The sequence below is a fragment of the Phaseolus vulgaris genome, chromosome 7 (assembly GCF_051622355.1).
Source record: "Phaseolus vulgaris cultivar YP4 chromosome 7, ASM5162235v1, whole genome shotgun sequence".
Lineage (NCBI taxonomy): Eukaryota > Viridiplantae > Streptophyta > Magnoliopsida > Fabales > Fabaceae > Phaseolus > Phaseolus vulgaris.
The window spans coordinates 58,650,601-58,676,560 of NC_143504.1; the positions used below are offsets into that span (position 1 = coordinate 58,650,601).

At 33.2% G+C, this 25,960-nt stretch overlaps 3 protein-coding genes across 6 annotated transcripts; 2 read left to right on the forward strand and 1 right to left on the reverse strand.

Annotated features, from left to right (window-relative positions):
• The first annotated feature begins 222 nt into the window (after positions 1-222).
• Positions 223-5,171, forward strand: LOC137830763 (Double Clp-N motif-containing P-loop nucleoside triphosphate hydrolases superfamily protein). The gene is made up of 3 exons (XM_068638280.2): positions 223-2,206; positions 3,248-3,488; positions 3,830-5,171. Exons 1-3 carry the CDS (start codon positions 1,017-1,019, stop codon positions 4,940-4,942), a joined length of 2,544 nt encoding a protein of 847 aa, XP_068494381.1. The 5' UTR covers positions 223-1,016; the 3' UTR covers positions 4,943-5,171.
• Positions 5,172-6,965: 1,794 nt separating this feature from the next.
• On the reverse strand, positions 6,966-17,364 carry LOC137830764 (protein TRANSPARENT TESTA 9). Of its 4 annotated transcripts, none has more exons than XR_016523401.1 (20): positions 17,117-17,306; positions 16,919-16,970; positions 16,765-16,841; positions 16,549-16,682; positions 16,251-16,347; positions 15,994-16,051; positions 15,498-15,606; positions 15,284-15,404; positions 14,991-15,180; positions 13,100-13,434; positions 12,415-12,503; positions 12,262-12,317; positions 10,697-10,759; positions 10,417-10,557; positions 9,094-9,212; positions 8,704-8,778; positions 8,551-8,600; positions 8,254-8,410; positions 8,003-8,169; positions 6,966-7,626 (listed from the first exon to the last, which is right to left on the reverse strand). XR_016523401.1 is itself a non-coding variant. In XM_068638281.1 (20 exons), exons 1-20 carry the CDS (start codon positions 17,167-17,169, stop codon positions 7,339-7,341), a joined length of 2,418 nt encoding a protein of 805 aa, XP_068494382.1. In that variant the 5' UTR covers positions 17,170-17,364; the 3' UTR covers positions 6,966-7,338. The 4 variants fall into 4 exon arrangements, 3 of the variants coding, with proteins under 3 accessions (XP_068494382.1, XP_090161339.1, XP_090161338.1); XM_068638281.1 differs by having other exon boundaries at positions 9,094-9,199; positions 17,117-17,364; XM_090305213.1 differs by lacking the exons at positions 14,991-15,180; positions 15,284-15,404; positions 15,498-15,606; ... (4 more) ...; positions 16,919-16,970; positions 17,117-17,306 and having other exon boundaries at positions 9,094-9,199; positions 12,415-12,522; positions 13,100-13,657.
• A 1,226-nt stretch (positions 17,365-18,590) lies between these two features.
• On the forward strand, positions 18,591-20,214 carry LOC137830765 (putative aspartyl protease At4g16563). Its single transcript, XM_068638282.2, has one exon. The coding sequence runs from the start codon at positions 18,706-18,708 to the stop codon at positions 20,080-20,082; it is 1,377 nt and encodes a 458-aa protein (XP_068494383.1). The 5' UTR covers positions 18,591-18,705; the 3' UTR covers positions 20,083-20,214.
• Positions 20,215-25,960: the final 5,746 nt, after the last annotated feature.

Consider the following 25,960-nt stretch of genomic DNA (forward strand, 5'->3'; position numbering starts at 1 on the left):
CGCTCATTTTATGCTTTTGAGCTTCAAATGAGCATCTTCGACCTCTACGTGGCCATGTGGCTGAAAGCAATATCCAAGGGAAGAAGAACGAAAGAAAGAGAGATAAAAAGAGAGAAAAGGGAAAAAGATTAGTTAATAGTATCTGCCACAAATTTACCTCACCCACAAGAAAAGCACACTTCATCCTTCATAAATTTCCATAATACTCTTTCTTGTACCTCTATGACAAAAAGGGAGTACAATTGTTGATCTGTCAATAGTCTTCTCACTCTTTCTTTGAAGTCTTCTCCCTTTGTTATTGGTGCTCGGTCGGTTATGTGGACCCTTCTTACTCTTTCCTTCAAGTCGACTGGATATCAGTTATCAACTGATATGCATTATGATCCCGAATTAATAGAAATATGAATATGATTCATTAAGTGTTATTGTAACTTTCGTTAATGTTATTTATTATATAATCTTAGATATTCTTTGACTCGGTCGATTGGTTGTGAGATTGGTTGTTAGACTCGAGATTGAGTCGTCTGATACCCATCTGGTACATTTTTATTTCTCTTTCTCTTCCTCTTCTTCCTCCTCCCTCTCTCTTTGTCTTTTAGACGAACCCACCTCCACAAAAGGATTAGTTAATAGTATATTGGGCAGGATGGGCAGCTTTAAAGGCTAGAACGGGGTGGAAAAAGTTGCTCTAATTTTGACATGACAGCCTTGTTAATGTAAAGGTGATGGAATTACGTACCATACACTCCCTCTTTTTCCCCAAAACTTTCTCACTATTTTATGCTTAATATCTCATATGCACCAAACCAGTTACATTATTATCACGTTAGCTACCTCCACACATCATATCCCTCTAAACCCTGCTTCCAAAACAACACCTCACTTCCCCACCCTACCCTACAAATTAACACCACCCTCTCACCCAATATGCCACCACCAACACCTTGATCAACCTCAACACCAAGCTTTTCACTATTTCTCACCTTGCTTTCACTCTTCTTATATCATCCTCCAACATGAGAACAGGAAGCTGCGCCGTGCAACAGGGTCTAACCCAGGAAGCTGCAACCATAGTGAAGCAAGCAGTAACACTCGCCAAGCGTCGTGGGCACGCGCAAGTCACGCCTCTCCACGTGGCACACACCATGCTCTCCATCACCAACGGCCTTCTCAGAACCGCGTGTCTCCAATCCCACTCTCACCCTCTTCAGTGCAAGGCTTTGGAGCTCTGCTTCAACGTGGCGCTCAACCGGTTACCGGCTTCAACCGCCTCCAGCCCCATGTTGCAAGGCTCCCACCACCACCACTCTCACGCCTGTCCCTCCATCTCAAACGCTCTGGTTGCCGCGTTCAAACGCGCTCAAGCGCACCAGCGACGTGGATCCATCGAGAATCAACAGCAACCTCTTCTGGCAGTGAAGATAGAACTGGAGCAACTCATTATTTCGATCTTGGATGACCCCAGTGTGAGCCGCGTCATGAGGGAGGCTGGGTTCTCCAGCACTCAAGTGAAAAGCAACGTTGAGCAAGCGGTTTCTCTGGAAATATGCTCTCAGAATAATGGTAGTGATAACAGTAATGCTAAGGCAAAGGAAGAGAGTAGTAGTGGAGAGAAAGAGAAAGAGAAAGAGAAAGGGTTGGTGTTGGATCCCATTAGGGGTGAGGATGTTGCTAGTGTGATTGAGAATCTGGGGAGTGAGAGAAAGAGAAGTGTTGTGATAGTGGGAGAGTGTGTGAGTAGTTTGGAGAGTGTGGTTAGAGGAGTGATGGAAAAGGTTGATAAAGGGGATGGTGGTGAGAGTCTGAGGGGTGTGAAGTTTCTCCCTCTTTCACTTTCTTCTTTTGGGAGTGTTTCGAGAGTTGAAGTTGAGGAAAAGGTTGAAGAGATTAGGAGGGTTGTGAAGGGAAGTGAAGATGGGAAAGGGTATGTTTTGTACTTGGGAGATCTTAAATGGGTGTTGGATTATAGAGGTGGTGGATCACAAGGGAGAGGGTGTTATTGTGGTGTGGAGCACATGGTGATGGAGATTGGGAAGCTTGTGAGTGAGGTTGAAGAGAATGGTGGAAGGTTTTGGTTGATGGCTGTTGCCACTTTTCAAGCTTACATGAGATGCAAAATTGGGCAGCCATCGTTGGAGACTCTTTGGGATCTTCATCCCATTACTGTCCCTGCCGGAACCTTGCGCTTGAGTCTCATCACTGACAGGTAAATCAGTTTTGGTAAAGTTCGATATAATTACAAAACCTCATTCATTATAAGCTATAAAGATACATATAAAGATACATATATATGTGACTCAAGTTATGGGTAGACGATGAGTTTTACTTCTGCTTTTTATAAGGTTGAGATGTTCTTGAAATGACTCTATTTAAAAATGTGTGTGAGTATATAATTGAACACATTTTCTATAAAGTTAAGAGTTATGAGATTTTCATGTTTGAGATATGGGTTTATGGTTTCCAAACATGTTTTTTTAATTGTTGGGTGGCTTTGAATTGGTTGATTCAATCTTCTGTATCCCATTTCCCGAACTGTTCTTTCTTTGGATGAATAGTTGATTAGCTGAAAACAGGCATAGGAAAAGGGAAAAAATGGAATTAGCTTTTGCTTTTTAAAGATTAAAACTGGAAAAGAAAAGTGGGAGGGGAAGAAATGCATAGTAAACAAAATTGGGAAAAACAGTTCTTTTTTCCTTTTATCTCTATGAATTTTTTGCTTCTTTCTCACTAGTTTTCTCAAGTGGCTACTGAGTATAAGAAGAAAAAACCAATGGCAAAAGAACTTTGGTTAAAAGTGTATGCACTGAAACGAGTAAGACTTCAGTCGTTGTAGTGTGACTTCCTTTAGTTGATTAGAACTAACAAAGGAAATAGGTTTTTCTTCTTTCTCTTTATTTTATCTGTTTTCCTTCAATTAATATTGAAAAAAAATATCTTTTTTAGACCCTTTTTTCCATTTTTTTTGTTACTGTTCTCTGAATAAGTTTGAAAGTGGAATATGACCCGAATTAAATGAAGGGTAATAATAGGTTGAGAACTTACATTTTTAAACAACCACATTATAACTTTAAATTCTATTATTTTAATACCTTTTTATATTATTTAATTTCAAACTTATCTATTATTATATATATTTATTTTTAAACTCATTACATTAAAATCAAAATTGTATATAACGTTTAAGAATTATAAAAGTATCATTTTTCATGATAATGTTATCTTATCATGGTCTTCTATTTTTCCACAGTGGTCAACAAAATGAGCCCATAAACAAGAAAGCTGACAACAGAACTAGCTGGCTCTTACTGGAAGGAGTGGGGGATGATGAGAAACAACAACCTTGCTTCGCAGAACCTTCCACCAAGAATGAGACCGAAATTCGAAGCTTCCAAAGCAGTACTTGTAATAGTGACTCCTCAACTTCAACCCTCCCTGCATGGCTCCAACAGTACAAAAATGAGAATAAAGGAATCACCTACAATGATCAGGTTTTCATTATCCCAATCAAACACACCTTCAAAGGATTCCACTCGCATTAGTATATTATATTAAGATATCATTTGCATTAAAATTACACAAATTCTAAGGAATCCTACAAAATTTAAGGGTTTTAATATACTATTCTTACTCAGAAATTCTCTCTCTTTCCTTTTCTCTTCTCATGTCTTCAAACTCATTCAACTTCTCACTCAAACTGTACCAACTTCCTTAAAGTTCACTGTTTACGGTTTCTGGTTTACTGTTTTCAGTTGTTCAATGGAAAACGACATGTGTCATGAAATCATGTTATCTTTCTCCTAGTTAATGTTTTTGTGGTGTATTCCGACAGAACTGTGTCCCAGTGGGAGAGCTATGCAAAAAGTGGAACTCTATGTGCAGTTCAATCCAAAAGCAACCTTATTCTTGTGACAAAACCCTCACACTGTCCTCAGTATCACCCTCTTCCTCAACCTCAGGCTTCTCATACGAACAACAACATTCTAATCAAGAGTGGCAAGGAGCTTCACCCAAAGATTTATTGAACAACCACCATTTCTGGATCTCAAACAACGGTTGCAGCAACCCCAACGAACCCACTTTGCGAGTGTACATTCCAGAGAGCAAGGACGCCACCACAACGCAACCCTTCTCATCTCCCAACCCTAATTCCGCTTCTTCCAGTGACGTCATGGAAGTGGAGCACGTGAGCAGGTTCAAGGAGTTCAACTCGGAGAACATGAAAACACTCTGCAATGCCTTGGAGAAAAAGGTGACGTGGCAGAAGGATATAATACCAGAAATCGCCACCACCGTTTTGCAGTGCCGTTCTGGCACGGTGAGGAGAAAAGGAAAAGCGAGAAACGGCGAAGAACTGAAAGAAGACACGTGGCTGGTGTTCCAAGGTGTTGACGTCGAAGCAAAAGAGAAAATAACACGAGAATTGGCTCGTCTCGTTTTCGGGTCCCGCAACGACGTGGTTTCCATAGCGTTGAGTAGTTTCGCGTCAACGAGAGCAGATTCAAGCGATGATTATAGCAGGAAGAAAAGATGGAGAGAAGAAAGAAGTTGCAGTTACATTGAGAGGTTCGCAGAAGCAGTGATGAAGAACCCTCACAGAGTGTTTGTTGTTGAAGATATAGAGCAAGCGGATTATTGTTCTCAACTTGGTTTCAAAAGGGCCATGGAGAGAGGAAGAGTTAAGGATTCAAACGGTGAAGAGATTGCACTTTGCGACGCAATCATCATTCTCAGCTGTGAAAGTTTCAGTTCAAGGTCAAGAACTTGTTCTCCTTCGGTCAAACAAAGATCGTTTACCGAGGAAGAACACAATGGTGACATTGGTGCTTTGGATTTGAATATTTCCATTGATGATGAGAACGAGGTTGAGGATCGATCGGTGGATGAAATTGGGCTTCTTGAATTCGTGGACAGAAAGATTATGTTCAACTTTCAGGAATTGTGAGGAGAACAATTTCAACAATAGTTTTTTTTTTTTCTTTCTTTTTTTAGTTTAGGCTTCTTTTAATTCTCTTTATTCATCATGTCTTTGTGTTCTTAGGCTAGGGCTAGGGATTAAACAAATTGCATTCCCTTTGATATTATTATGTAACTAGATATGTATATTATTACCAAGTATATCCAACTATCTTTCTTACATTATTTTGAGAAGATAGAGAAAGTAAAGAGTTTTTTTTTTGCATCCACTGTATAAAATTCATGTAAAAGGGTCACTTTTTACAATAGTCCATTTAGCGATCAATGTAAAAAATAGCATTTTCGTACTTGCATTTAATAATTAACGTAAAAAATATTTTTTTTTTAAATTCATTTTAATTTTAGTTAATTTTAATCTCAGAAAAAAAGTGCAACAATAAGATCTACAAGCTCAAAATAACACAAGTAATAAAATTAAAGTTCAAAATAATAAACAAATTAAACATAATGTTCAAAATATATGATGTTTTATAATGTGAAGGAAATGTTTCATAAGAGAGTATGAATAAGTTGGTTAATAGTTAAGAAGAAGGTGTAGCCAAGTATTGAATTTTATCCTCTATACCTACAATATCCAGAAACAGTCCAATAGTTTGATATTGTTGGTAAGGTTCGGTGTTTTTGGTTGAATGTTAATATTGATGATGATTACCTTATTGTTTTTTAGTTATGCACATGAATTTTGCAACAGGATTCCACATATTTATTCTTTTACCAATAGAACAAATGAATTAATATTTTAAGTTTTAAAAAAATTATATGGTCTAAAATGTATAGAATATGATTGAGTTAGTTTCATAAAATTAAATTTTATAAAGTTAAATTATGTTTAAAATTTATTATTTTAATATTAAATAATAGATTAAATTAGAATTAGAGAAAAAGATATATAATATGAAAACAAAGATAACCAAAAAGTCTTATTCATTATGTAAGAATACAGTATATATTAAGGTGAATTCAAGAGTACCCTTGATCTCTTCACAAACCTCTTACATAAAAATGGATTAACCAACTAAATTATTGTGTTCTTCTTTTATAAGGATCTCTTACCATTATTTCTACTTGTTTATCTTCAATTTTATCCTTTACGCGAGTGCCTATCAATCAACTTTTAAGGGTCACTCCGCCGATGAATATCTCCACTACCACACTATTTGGAGTCAAACCCGATAAAAGATCTTCACTTCTCCATTGCTATCAAGTTTTTTTAAGACAATAAATGTCTTTCCATAAAATGTTTATTGTTGTTTGTAATTTATTATTTTTAATCTATATACTATAACTCGGGTAAGTAATTCTACAACAAAAGTTTCGTTTCATTATTTTCCATAATTTTGTTTAATTATTATCCATTATTTATTGTTAATTATAAAGTATTTGGTTTAATTGAGCACTTAATTGCATCATATAGTTAACGATATTGCCATTTTAGACAAAATCTAAGTTTTTTAGCCAAGAATTTAAGTTCGATTGATGCAATTAATTACATCAGAAGCTTACAATATCTAGTTACGATAATTGATAAAGAATAAGTTTGTGTAACATATACATTTAGTTTAGTTTATAAGTTATTTTGACCAACATAGAAGTTATTTTATGAAATTATTGAGCTAGTCAATAGAACTATAGACTCTGCTCTTGTGTTTTCATTGCTATTTTGCTTACAAAATTTATGAGAATGACTTGTTACATCTGTTTATTCACAACTACATAAGAATAATTTATTTAAAATAAATAGTTGTTAAAAAAGCACAACTCCAGTTATTTTTTAGCTTTTTGACACAAATATATGTTGGATGTGTATAATATTAAATCTTTTATGGTTATTAGATTTTGGTTAGGGGAGTAAAGCATAGTATGATGATAAAACACCCTATCAATTGTTCGTAGGCAAATAAAAAAATTGTTTTCCCAACTTTTCTTAAATTCATTAAAGCTATCCATTTTGACAAAATAATGGGTGTTATTAACTATGAAATTATACTTCAGAATGATGCATACGATAATGTCCATTGTAGAGCCCACTCAAAGGGACGATTGTTAATAGTATAGATGAATACATGACTGAAGTCAGAACAAAAGAAACATCCCAAATTGTTGTGTTTTTATAGACACGCAACACAACATGCACATCCTAAACACTGTAGAAGCCTCAGGAATCCTGTAGGTTCTTGTACTAGGAGCTATAGAAAATGAACCATCAAAAGATCTATTACAAAGCATTGTTTACATCCAGAAATTCTACGTCATCCAAAATATCATAAAACCACGTAGCCTAAAATAATATGCAAAACTATAAAGAAAAGGGAGAGACAATAACTAAAAGAGGGAAGAATATAAAACTAACCATGAATACTGATTCTAACAACTTAAACTAGCTGAGTTTTCAGCTAATCCAAAATCATCCTCAAGTAATGGAGCAAGCATATACTCCACGGCTGATCTCTGCTTGCCCATTTCATTCAGAATCGCTAACTGAGCTTCCTCACAAGCTCTTGCATTTGGGAAACCAAGGGTCCATCTCCCATCTGCCGTATGATCATCAGGCATGCTCAGGTGGTTTCTTCTAGCTTTCATTGAATAAAACTGTGGGTCAAACTCTCTAATTCGAAGATGCAACCATGAGGAGTGCTCCTCATCTATCTTGGGCTGAATCAACCAGATAAAAGGAGTCAGTGAAACACAGCGCAGAAATGAAAACATGATGAATTGATAAAAAAATATCAACTCCCTACCAGCTAAAAATTTATGGATTTTCTCTGTTATTGGTCTTTTAAATTTTAAAAAAGAAAACCTGATGTCGAAAAATTGAAGTGTTTACGATAAAACTATCTAAAGCCATGCGTGCACACTCAAACAAAACACTAGAGAGGAAAAAAAAAAGAGGTGGTTTTGAAAACCAACTTAATTAAACGAGACAACATCAAGTATCTTCACATGATTATTTTACTTATGTAATCAGACTAACATCATCAAAGACTATAAAAGCTAAGCTCAGCAAAAGGTCACAGCAATATTGACGTACACATAACCCTGCCAACGGAGCAATCGCAATCACAACTCCATGTCGACTGCGGAATGGGTGCTTCTCTGCTAGAACCAATTTTCCAGTTATTCCGCTTGCTACTGGAATTACATATATATCCCTAATTTCAGAATTTGAAAATGCAATTCCACAAGGTATGCCGGACTCTGCCACAGTTACGAAATCATTAGAATTTACAAAAGAAAAAAACTGCCAGAGGCAGAACCAAGTATAAATATACTGGTGCGTACCCAGCGAAACATTGGACCCGAAGCTAGCAGATGAAATATTTGAAGCACGAATTACTCCAGAATCATTGGTAGAACTGGAAATCATGTTCAATAATGGCTTTTCAAGCAATTCACCTTTGAAAATAAATGTCCTCAACTGGATCTGGAGAACAAAAGCCTGAATAAACAACTGGTATTAGAAGTATGCTTGATGAGTATTAGAGAATGAAAGATAAAGCATAAAATAATTTACAGTATCAACTAAAATCGTGGAACAATATTAATATGAATCACAATTGGAAAGAAATATGACAGCACCTTCACTGCATCAACCATCCTTTGCCAAGCAAAATATGAAGCGGTTTGACCTGTCACAGACATATTTTTATGAAATCATAAATAGTACTTGGTTCTGCTCAACAGTAAAAGTGAAATATCATCGAGGATGTGTTTGTGCAATAATGACAATACCATTGGCCGGTTGTTGGTGAAGAACAAGCTCCAACATGAATAATGGATCTTTATGTTGTGAAGATTGTTCAAGAACTGCATGCAATAAGAGGGATGTGCATTAGAAAAAATTATAAACCATTATAAGCTAATTTCATATTAGTACAACAAGGTAATTTATATTAGCAGTACAATCTTAGTCCCATCAGGACTGAATCAAACATAGGCATTGGAATCTGTCAAAAACCAAAATTTCAATGACCTTCCTTTTTTTCCCATTGAGTTACAAAAATATGTATGCACCATGTTGATCTATTTTAAGCATATACTAGACTTGTTTTAACTGTTCAAATACCAAGTTACTCAAAAAGAGAGTACGCACAATCTCTAAGTGAACGAATTAATAAATACCTCTTTTACAGCTTGCCAATTCTGTAATTAGTGTATCTGGAATATGATCTAACCAAACTCCATCGAGTTCTTTCATAAACTTTACACGTGACCGATCATAGGAAGTCTGCCGATGGAAACTAGAAATTATAAAACTTTAGAAACTTTGAATGCATGAATGCAATTTTGTAATTGGTACTCATGAACTTATAATAACATGAATAAGTAAATCTTAACTCCCATAACATGTAATAAATGGACCACATGTATACACAAAAATAATACGTTAACATGTCAAGTGTAGTTCATCAATACATTTATCTATATTTATTGTATAGTAACTAAAAGGCATTTAAACTATATTTTTTTATAACTACTTGAAATGTAATATAAAACCTTTCAAGCGCCATCACCTAGCATATTAAGCTTTAGGGATAGTGGGTTCATATCACATTATATCAGATGAGTTTTGTTCTTCTTTCTCTGTCTTTGATTGCTTTTGTCTATGGTCCCTTCCCTTCATCAGCTGAATTTCAATAATGATTTCCTCAATGGTGATTTTAAAAGTAAAGTTTATATGGACAAATTCTAGAATTTGTTGATCGGGGGAGTCCATTGGCATGGAATGCCATCCTGTGACAAGGCCTTACGCAATCTCCTCGTTTTATTTGTGGCTGATTTAGCATTAACTCAGCATTTCAATGTAATGAAGGTGATGACTCTATATTATACTAGTTTTGTCGACTCAAACAATCTCATTGAGGCTTTGGGAGACCTTTTGTTATGTTAGGTATTCGATAAGCTTGTTGCAAAACTCTAGCTTGGGAGAGTGTTGAAAATATTTGTAAATAATGCAATTAGGCACATAATACTATTATTAGGGTATTTTGAGATTCTTCTAATAATTACATTTAGTATATATAATAAATCCTCTATCGTTCAAACATTGATTTCATCATATTCCTTGAGATTCTTGTAACAGTAAGATATAGCATCTACAATTAACCCTCTATGGTTTAGTTCAAATATTGGTCTGGCAGCTTACATAATTTCATTACAAAGTGTGAGCTTAATGATACACTTCTTTTGCATAATAACTAAAATACTGTACCTAAAATAATACCTAGATGATCTTCTAGACTTGACAACTAAAGGTAAAAATAGACTGAACAGAAACACTGGAAAGAAAAATAATCAAAAGCTATGGAAGTTTCTAAAATTGATACATCTTTAAATTTAATTCACCTAGAAAAAGCTGTAATAGGAAAATATGAGTATTTCTCCACGCAAGGACATATCCACTTGCAGGTGTTAAGAAATTAGATTCAATTGTTGAATACTTACAGTGAATAGGAGGAGATTATCGCCGTCAAGTCCCATTTTATGGAAGATGAGTAGCTTTTGCAGGCACCACCCCGCATGCCATAGCATCATTATTGAGAGGGGTTGCTGGAAGGCTAAAACGTTCAACAGTGCTTTTAAAATCTGTCAAATTTAAAAGGATATAGTAATTTTGTTATTCTGCATGCATGCGGTACAGAACCCAATTCTACTAAAACAACATAACAAAAATAAATAAAAAGGACAACTTGATTTAACACATAAAAAATAATGTTAGATATACCTCAGGCATATATTTAGTGAAGATACTTCCATCCACAGTCTTAGATGTTGGTGTGCCATTAGTCTGCAAAATGTAGAAACAAAGAACAAAATGGAAAAACATAAAACATAAAATGGATCTGAAACAAACAGGTGTCAGCTATTGACAAGATATAAATGTGATCATGGAATTTTCAGATCCATTTTAACTAAATAAAAATGAATTAGTTTTTTCCAATCCAATTTTCATAATATTTTAAATTAGATTTGAATTGGTCCAAGTTCTACCGGACCAAACATACCTTAACGTGGATTTGATCTAGTCAAATCTAGCATAATTTAGGTTCACCTCAACTTAATCAAATTTGAGCTCAACCTCACCCAACCAAGTCTGACTTGAGCTCGGCCTAGTTTGATCCATTCCAATCCAAAGTAGCTTAGACTCAACCCAACACAGTCCCAACATAATCTAGGCTTGAACCAACCTAGCCTTTACTCAATTTATTTGGGCTTATCTCTACCTTTATCCACACCAACTTAGTTTGACCTTTAGTCCTAATCGACTTTTTTCCACTTGGATCCCTTTCAACCCGACCTAGACTCAACCCAACCCAACCCAACCCAGACTAACATAGGTTTGACCTTACCCAACTTAACTTAAGTCTGGTTTGTCTTAAGGATTGGGTTTGGTCCAGCCTAGCCTAACTTGGTTTAACTTAGCCTAGCCTACGCTTAGCGCAACTTAACTTTGACATGATCAGGCCCACCCCAACTTGACCTTGCATGAGTTAGGCCTAACTTAACCTTGCATGACTAAGGTCCAACTCGATCAGTCTTGCCTTCATTAGACTGAACCCGATCTAACCTCTCAAACCTCTCAGAACTTAAATTGACCAATACTTACCTTAATTTTGGATTTTCAAAATCCAAAAAAAAATCTTAAATTGAACTTAGAATAAAAAAAATATAAATTTATTTATTAAGATAAATTCATTTCAGATTTAAAGTAATATAAATTTGGATAATTATGAATTGAAATTGAAGATTTGGATGTTTTCTAATCCCAATAGTTTTTAGAAACTTCAAATGTTGCACATTCCAAAAGTTATAATAATTTTACAAAGAATTTTTTTTTGTTTTAGTACTTTTCTAATAATAAATGCATGTAGTCCTTTAATCGATTTTAAAAGAAAAAGAAATAGAACAAAAACATGTCAACATCAAGCTTATCAATGAACAAGCTGTAACAAAAAGATCATGATTATATACAGGAAAATGGTTTTTTTTCCACATTGCTCTACTATACCCTACTAAATATTAATATTTTAATATTTTTACTTTTGAAAATTATTTTAATATTTTGTATTTTACCTATATTTTTATTTAAATAATAATAATATTTTTAATTATAAATATTAATATTTTATTATAAACGTAAAGTTGAGCAATAAAAATATCATCACCCTTATGTATAAGAGAGGGTAGCCGTATTGCAAGAGATAGAGCAGGACCAAAACTACGGGCAAAACCATTAGAGACAATTGATTATCCTCTTCAATTTAAACGAATATTTCCATCAATACTTACCATCTCATCCCCCATCTCAGATAGCTGACTCATTAGAGACAAGTGACAATCAAGATCTGCAAAACTTGCATGAAATTGAAATACACAAGAAACAACTCAGTCGTTTACTAAAAGACAACCGTAAGGCTACATAAACCAACAAAATTACATTACCTTTACTGTCAGTCAGGATAAGCAACAGAGATATTGAAGCTAACAATAGGCTTTGATCCTTACAGAAAAGAAAAGCAAATATTCCACTCCTGAACAATAGCAAATTCACTGCATGTATATTAATATACTCTGGAACATGAACTTCCACTACTAAATACATCAATGTTCTGCCTCAGTAAAGGCTTCCTCCTGATGTCAGGAGCTGCATGGCAAACCCATGCTGAAGAACAAGTTCATGATGAATATATAAAAGCATTATATCAAAAGCAGAAGAGAAAAATAAATTCGAATTGGAAAAAGAAAATACTATCTTCAACAACTTTTGGATCTAACCTTATCATGCATCACAGCTCAAACAAAATCAATCATGAACCATACAAGAAAATAAGGAAGAACAATACATTCCAAGGCTCAAGTAAATAATAATATATTAACATGAAGTTGATGGTCAGATTATGCAAAGCTTCAATAAATCTGGGAAAGTCATTTATCAACAATCATATGCAGATCCTTTCTAACTTAGGCTCGTCCTCTGATTTCCCCCACAGGTCTTCCTACTTGTACACGTACACATACTCAAACAAAACACGTATAAGAGACAAAGTAAGAGAAAAGTATGTCAACACTACAAAAGTTTACAATGAAATTTACAGATGAAAACAATGACAACTAACAAATCACCAACCTTTTGGAACAAATTTCATGATTTAGACTATAAATATTAATTCTAGACATGAAACCCTCCCAATGAGCACCTAAATAGGTCTCATTGATACTTTGAGATCCATTTGAATCAGGAGCATGAGATATAACTTTTTCCACTTCATTCAAGAACTTTGAAAAGGTATCAATATCATCATGGAAATCAGAAGTATTCCCTTCACTCGGACTTCTCACATTGAAGTTCAAAATATGATACAAAATATCACAAGCCACATTGTTAATCGTGCTTCTTCCACCAACAACCTGGAGAAGGCGGGATATGATATATAGCGAAGTGATAGCAGATAAGTCAGATCCCTGGGGCAAAGATATAATTTTAATGAGTAATCACGTCAAGAAAAATTATAATAAAATGCAAGTATGACAAACAACTGAATTGCTGGAGTTTCCACCGAGATATTTTTTGAATTTCTTTCCATTCATAACAGATCTATGTTCAACCTTTCAATTAGCACACTTCAAGAAGCATGGAAAATACAAGCACAAAAGGGAGAGAAAAATATTTAAATATAATGGTATGACAGATCTCTTCTTCGAAATAATCAAATCTAAAAAATGAATGAACTACTGAAAAGTATGAAGTAGGACTTTGTGGTTAATTTAAATGATGATTTTCTTCTTTCTCTTTCAATTGCATGGAAAAAAATCCATTTTATCATATTATAGATTAAATATTGGATTTAAGTCCTTTAAAGAAAGAAGGGGAATAAAGTGAGAAAGTAAGCATGTGTTATAATTCAAGTTCTATGATTATAATTTCAAGTTTTAGTACCGATGGTAATGCAAGTTTCCCAATCCGTTTTGATTACATTTGATTTGACTCGCAAAAAAATAGGTCAGGTTAGCTGGTGCATATTAGAATTACAATTATAAGGTTAGTTTTATTAAACTGTTTCACATAATAATTGTCTTACCCACTTTCGAGTCCGCCTGTATAAGAAAAATCTTTAAAAAAATTACATAGAATTATTGAAATAATAATTGTGTTTTAATACTTCATATCTTTATTGCACCCCATTAATTTATTATTGACAATAAAGTTAAATAAAAATAAAATTAATGTCTACATTAAATAAATATGTAAAGTTGAATATTTCATGAAAAAAAAACATAAGAAATTATTGACTAAACTACTAAAAAAAACTATAATAATTAATTATGACTTTGTCTTTAACTTCAAAGGCATTATTGTTTTTTCTTTAAAATATAGTAGATTTTTCTGTTACAAGTTATGTGGCTAACCTACACCGTCCGGTCATTGGCATGTGCGGATAAATTCCGAGTTATGTGAAGCAAGTCTAAACAAACTAACTAATTAAAATACTCAACCAGTCTCACATTTTTTTTTCTGTTGACTGATGGGTCGGCCCACATGTTCTATCCCCCGATGTCATCCTTTAAGTTCTTAAGTTCTAATATGCTTTAAGTCATTTAAAATCAAACATGGATACTATTGGGAACCAGGAATTGAATAAAATGAAAATAACAAGAAATAGGAGAGTGCGCTCTCGTATAAGGGTTTTCTCCTTCACAGATAGCTAATGCTCAATCTACGAAATTAACATACTTTTTCTCTCCTCTCGTCCTTCCAACTGTTTATATTACTAAGTCATTAATATCCTAACTATCTTAAATAATTTGTCTTCTCCTTACATCCTAAGAGATACACTCTTACTTTCTCACTTTATACACCTCACTTCATAGAGGAGTCAAATTCCTAAGCATTCACAAATTGGAGAGCACCACCCTATCATAACATGCCTGAACATTATATTAATATATGGATGGCACAAATGCAGAGAGAAACTAAAACTAAAAGGTAGACTAGTTTGCAGGAAATTTTCTTATCTGACATTTTTATTCTTTGAAGCCATAAATGAACATTGTAGAGGAAACAGAAGACCGTTCAAAAGATTTTCCATAACCAGTCTAGTCAAACGAGGCTCGCCAACACTAAGAATGTCTTTCAAGTAGTACAGTTCATCCGCAATTTTGTCAGATTCAAGAATAATCCCATTCCTTCTTTTCTGAGTGTCCATTTTCCTGCTTCAGTATAAGGCAGTTAGCTCCATAAGATAAAACTCTTCTTGAGTGCGTATAAAGTCCCAACAATTATTTGATGAAAAAAATATTCAAGTTAACATACTCTTTATCATAGATAAAAGCATCTAAGCGAAAGCATAGATCTTTTAATCTACAAATCAGGTGAGAGAAATATTCTGAAACTGGAGGAGTTGATATAAATTGATAGACCTTGTCATCACTCACTGTAGAATCAAGATAAAATGATGAAAAGTTCAGAAATATATTACACTAAGGCATGCTTATAATCTGTTAGCAATTCAAATAGAGAAGTATACCGTTATAGATGTTCAGAACCAACGCACGTATAGCTGTATGAATCATCTTTTCTTCATGCTGAGCAAATCTTAGAGCTTCAGTATACAAGGGAAAGGAGACTACAGCATCCTGCAGTCGAATGTTTAAACAAAAGATTTCTAAAACAATTTTGCTGAATTCTGCTGGACGAAAAAACAGCCTTCTATATACAGTAGAAATTAACTGAAGATGATTGTTCCCCCTTCATACTGCATTCAAAAGAGGTAAAAGTTTTCTCAAAACACTGATTCATGCTAGAGTCAAGTATGTAACTTCAGCCAATATCTTTTCTCAACTACAATGGCATTGCATTATCTTTGTTAATGAGGTTATGGATTGACTGAAATAAGTTAAACAACTGAGACCTCATAAGTGCAACAATAAAATAATTCAAGCCTTCTTATCCAAAGTGGGAAGATAATGATCTTGATTTAACAGAGAACGGCTAACTGTTGCACTTGTATGCATACAACTTACCCCCTGAATATTCACAAGAAGGCAAAGTGTGTCCCTATTTATTTTGCAGCTAATAGCCCTGGATGAAGAAACAAAGAAAGAAATATGTGAAATAAATATCAGAATTACAAAATTGGCCCCCTTCCCAATACTATTTAAAGGAAAGAAAGGAAAAAATGTATAGCACATAACTGCATGTCTTCAAACAAGCAGGGAAAACTTGCAATAAATGTTGAAGCGATTAAGTGAGATGCAAGGAGAGGAGGAAAGGACTATACCTTAGGAAAGAAACATAGTATGGAGCAAGGTCTCCTCCATCAAATTTGAAGGGATGTGAAATAATCTTGTTGATATAACCATTGCTGAAGCAATAGTCTGCACCATGCAAATAAGGCACCAATTTATACTAAATACCAGTGACAGTACTAAGCCGAAGAGCCAAGGATTGAAGAGGAACACTATATTTTGTAAAATGAATGCATCCTGCAGATATCAACTAAGTATGCATAAACAAGTAAAACTCAGGAGCAAGTGAGTTTAACCAGAGACATCAAATTATTAAATTAGCCATCTTACAAATTGAATGTTCACTGTCCATGTTTTGAATCATTATGCTAAGATACTGAAGCAGTGGTGCCTCAATTTTCGAATCTTGACTGATCTTAAGAATGTGAACGAAGTCCGCCAGCACTTGGCGCTCCATGAAACATCTAAATAATATTTTCAATCCGTCACAATTATAAAAACCTCATCAAGAAAACAAGAACAACATGAGAACAAACAGATCCATACTCAAAAATGTGCGGATCTTGCCTATCGCCGTACATCACAATCTCCACAACAGACTGCAATAAATCCATCACCAGCTCCTGCAATAAAAGGCACGCATAAATACATTGCAGTTTTCTCATGCTAAAGAAAACGCTCAAACAAATACGCTTGTTACTCTGTTATTTTGGTCCACAACTTTGATCTTCCGCAGTTCATTTATTACATATCTGTAACCACATCAACAAAAGAACCTCAAGATGCATCGTAGACATTCAATTCATCACCGAAATTTACGAACAACGAAGTTAACGATGAAAATAGCAACGGAATCTCAAGGCGAAACCTAACGAGAAGAATTCGATTAATCACTTACTGGAAGTGTTGAACGGAGAAGCGATCGATGGATCGCCAGAGAGAGCGCAACATGACGACGGAGGTGGAATGATGAGAATGAAGAGAGTGATGAGAGTGATGAGGTGTGGCTGTGCAATGTGAAGGTTGCAGAGCGTTTGGAAGAAGCGGTGATGGTGTTTCGCATTGTAGAGCGAAAACAAATGGTGCAATGCAAATTGCAATTGACAGTGATTTTGTTGTCTGTTTGGTACCGCGTTGCAATTCCACTCAACAACCTTTCAACGTATGAAACTTTCCGGGGTCAGTCAGTCTTTAAGCATAACTGAACGAAGCGTTCGTGTCTCTTGCAACGCGGAAAATGTCCATGCATGTATTTTTTTTAGTAATGATATTCACAACTAAATATATATTATTATTTTATTTTTGAAATTTTATTTTTATTAATTAACTATAATATTTTATTATTAAGTGGAGTTGTAAGAAAAAAAAATGTAAAAAAAAAATAATTTCTCTTTTCTTTCGAATACATTATAGGTTCTTTGGTCATGTAGATAAATATAACCTCACAATGTCAAGTTTAAGCTAATATAATTATTTAATTTATGTTATCAGAACTTATACTTATGTTATTCTAAGTATTAGAAGTTTCCCCATTTAATATACATTAAATATATTTTCATATGATTTTAGAGTAGAAGTCATGTTTTCAGTGAAAGTGAACCCAAAATCATATTTATTGAATAAGATTTTTATCCTGAAATGGTATTCATAAAGTATGATTTTATCCATTTTTATAAAAAATAAATTTATCCAAAATCATAATTTTAAAAAAAAACATTAGTTTAGTACAAAAACTTATAATAAATATCTTTTACTTACAAATTTTTTAATCAACTCATTAGTTTAGAACAATTATAAACATATTATCTATAAGTTTTAGTTTATATATATTTTCGTGTTTGTTGTATTAAAGTTTGTCCTTTTTTATCCTTATAAATTATGTCTTTATTGCTCTATGTCACATAGTTTAGTAGTGACTAAGGTTAATTTAAATGCATTTTTTTTCCTTAAATCATTCAAAACATCATTCTTTGAAGATAAAATCTTCCACACTTTCCACACTCTAAAAGGAAGAATATATAAAATGTGGTGATTGATTAAGTATATTCTAATATACTTGAGTTAGGAAGATTGAACTCGTATATAAATTCAAATTAAACACGGATAAAAGTGAAAGAAGCCGCAAAAGGTAAACACAAGCCGTTCACGTTCACACGAAAATCTGATATAATCGAAACTGAAGAAAGGGATTGTTTTGTAGTAGTAATAGTTTTTGACATAATTATAGAATGAGAATGATGATACATAAAATTTCATCATTTCTAATAATGAATTAACATTCTGAACTACCGTTTTCGTTGGTTTCAAGTTTCGTGAAATTCAGATTCTCTGCTTCTCATCGTGAATATATATATACACATATTCCAGAACCCATGAATGATTCTCTCGAGTCTTGCACTCTTTCATTATTATATATATGCATACAACGTTATGCATAAACTACCGAAACTGAAACCTGTGATATTTATCTAACCTTCACCATCTAAAATGCCTCCTCCTTCTCCTCTTATTTTCTCTATACTCTGTTTTCTCTCTGTTTTCATCTTCACTTCATCGTCCACACCCAACACCATCACCCTCCCTCTCTCCCACTTATTCACCACACACCCTTCTTCACACCCATTCCACACCCTCAAACTCGCTGTTTCAACTTCCCTCACAAGAGCCCACCACCTCAAAAATCACCAACCCAACCCACCCAAAACCCAAATCCACCCTAAAAGCTACGGAGGTTACTCCATCGACCTCAATTTCGGAACGCCACCTCAAACCTTCTCCTTTATTCTCGACACCGGAAGCACCCTCGTCTGGCTCCCATGCTCCTCCCACTACCTCTGCTCAAATTGCAACAACTTCCACAACTCACCTAAATCTTTCATCCCCAAAAACTCGTCTTCCTCCAAATTCGTGGGCTGCACCAACCCCAAATGCAAGTGGGTCTTCGGCACCAGCGTTGAATCGCGTTGTTGCAAACAAAACAGTGCCACCGCTAACTGTTCACAGACATGCCCTGCTTACACCGTCCAATACGGGCTGGGCTCAACCGCGGGCTTTCTCCTCTCGGAAAATCTCAACTTTCCCGGGAAACTCCTGCCCGATTTTCTCGTCGGATGCTCCATCGTCTCCGTCTACCAGCCAGCCGGAATCGCCGGCTTCGGCCGCGGCCCGGAGTCCCTGCCGTCGCAGATGAACCTCACCGGATTCTCTTACTGCTTGCTCTCACACCAGTTCGACGACTCGCCGGAAACCAGCGACCTCGTCTTGCACACTTCCTCCTCCGACAACAAAAGAACAAACGGCGTCAGCTACACGCCGTTTCGGAAAAACCCCTCCAGCAAAAACCCCGCGTTCGGTGCGTACTATTACCTCACTCTCAGGAGAATCGTCGTTGGGGAGAAGCGCGTGCGCGTTCCGAAGAGGCTTCTAGAGCCTGACGTTAACGGTAACGGCGGCTCTATCGTGGACTCAGGGTCCACCTTCACGTTCATGGAGAGGCCAATTTTTGATTTGGTGGCAGAGGAGTTTGCGAGGCAGGTGAACTACACGCGCGCGAGGGAGATTGAGAAAAAATCCGGGCTGAGTCCGTGTTTTGTGGTGTCTGGAACGGCGACGTTTCCAGAGCTTCGGTTTGAGTTCAGAGGCGGCGCGAAGATGAGTTTGCCGCTGACGAATTATTTCTCGTTGGTCGGGAAATCCGATGTGGCGTGTTTGACTATCGTGTCTGATGACGTGGCGGGTCCCGGCGTGGCGGCTGGGCCCGCTGTGATATTGGGGAACTATCAGCAGCAAAATTTCTACGTTGAGTATGACTTAGGAAACGAGAGGTTCGGTTTTCGGAGTCAGAGTTGCAAAACGCGCGTTTAACGTTGGGTTAGTTAGGATTTCACAAAAAAAACAAAGGCTTCAAATTTGTTGTAGATCTGTGGTAGCATGGTGCTACTTTTCTTTTCTTAATCCATTGTTATTCAATCTCTCAATAAATTAGAATTTTAAAAATATTAATATTTTTTAAAAATTGTGTTAGAAAAACTGTGTTATAATTTTTAGAAATTCAATAAATATTTTTAAAATTAAATACTTAATGTTACTATCCGATAAATGTACCCTAATAAATAACTGAATAAACCAATGATAATGAGAATTAGAAAAATTTAAACTATGCAGTAAAAAGTATATAGAATAGGATTATGTGCTTAGACTAGGATTATGACAAAATATTTAATTAATTTTTATTTATTTATGATTAAAATGTGAGACTATTGTTATCTTTTTTTATTTAAATACATTTATTATTTTAATATAATTTAAGTTATATTTTTCTAACACTAAAGTTACAATTACTAGCAATCAAATTGTTAGTAATAATTATCAGAAATTGTAATAATTATTGTTGGTTATGACACCTCAGTTGATATCATGCAGGTAAATCCGTATAGATTCCAGTGAAATTGTTATTATTCACCTAAAAAAAAAAACTCTTGTGAAATGTTTTTTAATAGATTTTAAACACGAAGTATATTTTTAAAAAAAAACACTAATTTTTAAACATGCACTACACTCTCGTAGTCTTTATAGATGACTAAAATATACTTGATTTAACTTTTGGGATATTTACTAAAATATGATCTTTTATTTCTTAAATTACCAAAGTAAGTATTCTTTTCTTTAAAAAAAATACTAAAGTACAAACACGATTTCCTTTTAAAAAGGTCATGCAAGCTTTACTTCACTTTTTATTTCTAAAACACTAAAATTCCTGTTTTAATTTTGTTTAGTAATAATAGCAATAACTGTAATTATACTAATATTAATTATAAAAACAATAGTACTAATAGTGATAACTATTATTATTATAATAAATATATTGATAAAAAATTACTTTGGTAAAAAAAAAAACTGGATTTTTTCATCTATGAATTGAATATGAATCCTAGAATGCTTTATTAACTTTGTTTGAAAATTATATTCCTTAGACACTTAATTCGTTCTTCCTTTCTCGTGCTAGTTTAAGAAAAGGGAACTTCTTTTCAAAGGAATCGATTCTTATTTAATGTTCTTTGGAGAAAGTTTTGATGGAAGGTAAAGTGTTGGGTTATCTTTATTCGTTCTTCACTTTTGCATTATTTTTCCTTTTCGTTTGTCCTTTGCACTCAAAGAACCAACCCCACTTATTTACTTCCCCAAAAGTAATATCATTTCGTGCCTTTGCATCATCACCAACACTGTTGTGAAGTAAATAAAATTGCAGTTTAGTTTTGGTGTTCGGTTAGAAAGTGAACAGTGTATAGAGATGGTTTTAGTCACAAAACAGAAAAAAGGATATGAGTTTGTGAACAAAAAAAAAGTGATAATTAAGGTTGAATTGAACGTGGCATTGAATACGACCAAAAGTGTTAATTGGTGGGTTCTAAAAGGTTCTTTGTGAAGTGAACTTGTGATTTTTAATTTGATAGTGCACTAAAAAGAGAGATGAGTTGAGAGTGAAATGGTGCATGAGTCCTAAAATGTATATCATCACTTAACTTTTTATGGCTTTGTTGATGTTAGATTGCTTAATATATAAGTCTACAGTTTTTTTTCTTCTTCTGCCCTTCAATTAAGACAAATCACTTTTGTACAGAACTTTTCTTATATAATTATGAGAGATGAAGAGAAAAAAAAAATTGAAGACAGTGAACCAATCTTTTTCTGTAGTCTCTTGTATTTTCGGTTACTATATCTATTAGATTGAATTGTTATATAAAGTTTAGGTTGTCTCCATATAGCTGGATATACTTTGTTTTTCTATTACTTGATCATGTTTAATTATCGGCATCTAGTTTTAAGTTTGTTCTCGAGTAAATGTGTGTATCTACGAGGTACTCTTATGATAAAGTTAGAATCATTTTGACAATCTATGAGATAAAATTACTTTACTTACCTGTTGAGCATATCTCTTATTTATAGTGTTTATTGTTTGGCTTTGACTTATTTGAACTTTTATTTTTCACAAATTACAATTATTAAATATATTTTTAAGTATTTTGAAATATTTATTGGACTTTGATACAATATTTTCCTATTTTATTATTTATTTATTATATTTTAGCTTTTATCATGTTCACGAACTTTCGTTCATTCGATCTCATTATTACAGAGACATTTTGTTAATTATGTTAATTAAGTAAAATTATTTTTCTTTAATTTCTTGAATATTTTTTTTTCTTCCACTTTTTGTATCTTAATTTTACATTCTTTATTGTTATCTTTTTGTTTATTTCAAATTTTAAGATTAAGAATATAAGTTCTTATAATTTCAACTGACTTATTTCATCTTCAAATTTAAAGCATTGTTTTCTCAATCAATTAGAGTATTTACATTTAAAGTTTTGTTTTTTTTTAAAATACTTTCCATAATATCGTGTGAGGAATTTATTAGTTCAACCATGGTTCTAAACTTATTAAAAACTCCTAAAAATTGGTAAGTTAACTTTTATGCATTTACTTATGAAAGTCATTATTAAATTTAAATAAACAGAAAAACGTTTTTCTTCTTTTGCTGAGGAATTTATTGGTACATAGAATTTTATTATTTTGGATAACAATATTGTACTTTTATTGGCTGAAATTTCTTTAATTGAAATTTAAAATTTAGTTGAAATTTAAAATTAAGAAATCGTTAGTCTAGTGAAGAAAAAAACTCATAACGGCTGTTCATTTTATAATTAAACATTACTTTAATGGACAAACTTTAAAAAAAGCCCTATAACTTTACTTTAAAAATATCAATCATATTCATTATGCAGTGTCTACTAAGATTAAATATTAATAGACTATGATGATGATGAATGTATTAATGATGGTAAACTTATTTTTTTATTTCATTTTTTATTTGTTGTTTGTGTTTTTTACTTTGTGACTTTTGGATTGTAGATTATAAAACTTATCTCAAAATCAAGAACGTTCACCATTACACACAACAAATAACCATATTATCATTACTTGAAAATAAAAAAGAAAATACCACATTTTCTATCATACTTAAAAAAAATATTATTAAGATTAAAAATAATTTGTAGATGTAGGGAGAATTTCTCAAACCACGAGTGCTAATTGATATGTGGAACCAATGAATATGGCCCAGTAGATTAAAATTTGGGCTTCTGTTTCTTCTTCTAACGGATTGGGCCCAACTTCAATTTGAAGACCAGTAAGTAAACTACAACACACCATGGGCTGTTTCTAACTGCACCTCCATATCTTCTTCTTCCACCTCCATACACAACATGAAAATACATTTTTGTCCTTCTTGTGTCATCCTCATAGAGTAGTTTCCGGATTATGTAATTCAGAAACTCATTTGAAAAAAGACTTCCTGATTACATAATCCGAAAGTTAAATAAGACTTCCAAATTATGTAATCCAGAGAATAATCATGCATATGAAAAATGACTTCCAGATTACGTAATCCGATAGCTAATTACAAATTTGAAAAATGAGTTCCGAATTACATAATCCATAATATTATAAAGGGGTATTTTTGGAAATTTGAAAACTTATGGAGGTGAGAGAAGAAAGGTATGGAGGTGCAGGAAGAAACAGTCCACGCCATGTTTATGATATAGAAAAGAATGGGATTCACATATACCATCATAAACTCTAACTTTAATATGATTATTGGAAAAAAAATAGTGTTAAGCGATTATAAATACTCCTCGAACTTATAATTATTTTCTCTCTATGCAATGTTTATTTTCACCAATAATTAAGTGTAAATAAGAGTTGCAAGCCCAATTATCCAGAGACTTTCTTCCTATCATTTTTATTAAATATAAAGGCTAAAATATATAATTTTTAAACTCCAAAAACTCATATTTGTGTTATTATTAAACTTTATTTTTCATCAATTAATAATACAATTCATTTAAATAGTTTATATTAAACTATAGATTATTTATATTATTTTTTTGTAGTTAATATATAGTAGGATGTAGAAGTGATGTTGTGTAACTGATAACTGATTTTGATTTATTTGTGATGGATTATGATAGGGATAATGTTGAAAAGGATAGTTGACGGTGGTGCACAGAATATAATATGTTCTTGAGCAGAGACATGGAAAACTCAATTCCAACGTGGCAAAGGAAAAGTGCGTCGACAAAATCTAAGTTGATGGTGGGAGATTCATTGAACATGTGTGTGCATTGTTGGATTTGATGCTTACTACAGATTGTCGTGTAATTTTCCTTTCATTGTCTTTTTGCAATTCCATCTTCAAACACTTCAAACCATACATTGCTTTCACTTCTATCTCTGCCAGACAACAATTCATCATAATACTTTCCACCACAATTTCTCTCACCTTAGTCGGTAAGGCGAGTAAAGTCCTTATTTTCAATCTCAAACTATTTTAATATATAAATATACTTTTTTAAATTTAATTATTATATTATTATTTTTTAGATTTAAGATTACATTCGTGTTGAGATCACACATTTAACATAAATTATAACATTTTATAGTATCTATATATCCTAGCTTAGAACAGACATATATTGTCCTGGTCTATATCAAATGTGTATCATCCCAATCTAAATTATGAGGTTCATAACAAAATGAAATGCTTGAGGAGTGAAATTCTCGAAAGACCTACCTTTATTTCCTAAAGTGTAATTTCTAAAAATTAACCAAAATGTTTGAATGCTCGTTACAAACTCTAGATTTATCCTTGTACTCTTGTTTTATTACGTAAAACTCAACGAGAGATCCTAAGTCGACTAAACATATGAATATTTCATAATATATAAATAGATAAAAACTTCATCTTATGAGTGGATTTTATAAAACTGAGTTAGTAAAAGTACAACCCTTAATAATTTTTGTGCAAGAATCTAATCATGAGATAATTGATCATTTCTTTCTATTGTTTGATTCGTATGATTATTGTGGAAAAAATTGGGAAAAAATTATAAACATTTTAAAGATCTTAGACAATGTAATAGATCATAAGGCTAATTCTCAATTTTTAGTTATAAATGTTTTATGAAAAGTTAGCTCCCTTATAGTTATTATAAATGTTTCATAAAGAATGTGATATCTCACACCGGATAAATATTTAATCGTTTTCTCTCTTACTAGTACTACAGAATGTTCTTGTAAATTATAATTAATACCAGACATGATATATAAGCAGTAAGTTCAGATCTAGAGGTTAAGCGTATTTGACAATTTTACGTAAGACAAAATTTATTCATGCGTCATTTTAATTGTACCACTTATACTTTAAAACTATTTTTCTCGGTCACAATAAAGATCGAGAAGTTAATATAGAAAGAAAAAAATATGAATTTCAAAATTATAATTTTTTTAGATAAGATTTGAAATTTTATGTTTTTAAGTAATTTAATTACTATCATAAAAATATATTTTTTTTATAAAAAATATACTACTACACTAAAAAAACTCCAGTACACCGCAAAGACATTAAATCACTATGATAATTATATATAGATAGATAGATATTAATATTAGTGTATTAAGTAAATTAATTTGAAATCATGCTGATATCTGCTCTAGTAATTTCCTAAATCTTAAACCCATGCCCAAAACAATCAAAAGATACTTCAAATTGACTTGAGGCAAGGAGCGGCTATGCTGAAACGGTGGATTCTGTCTTGAAAGTAAGAAGATTACGATCATACATTAATTAATATCTTCAAAATCATATGCATAATTACTGCTATTTTATCTATCCCACTAAACT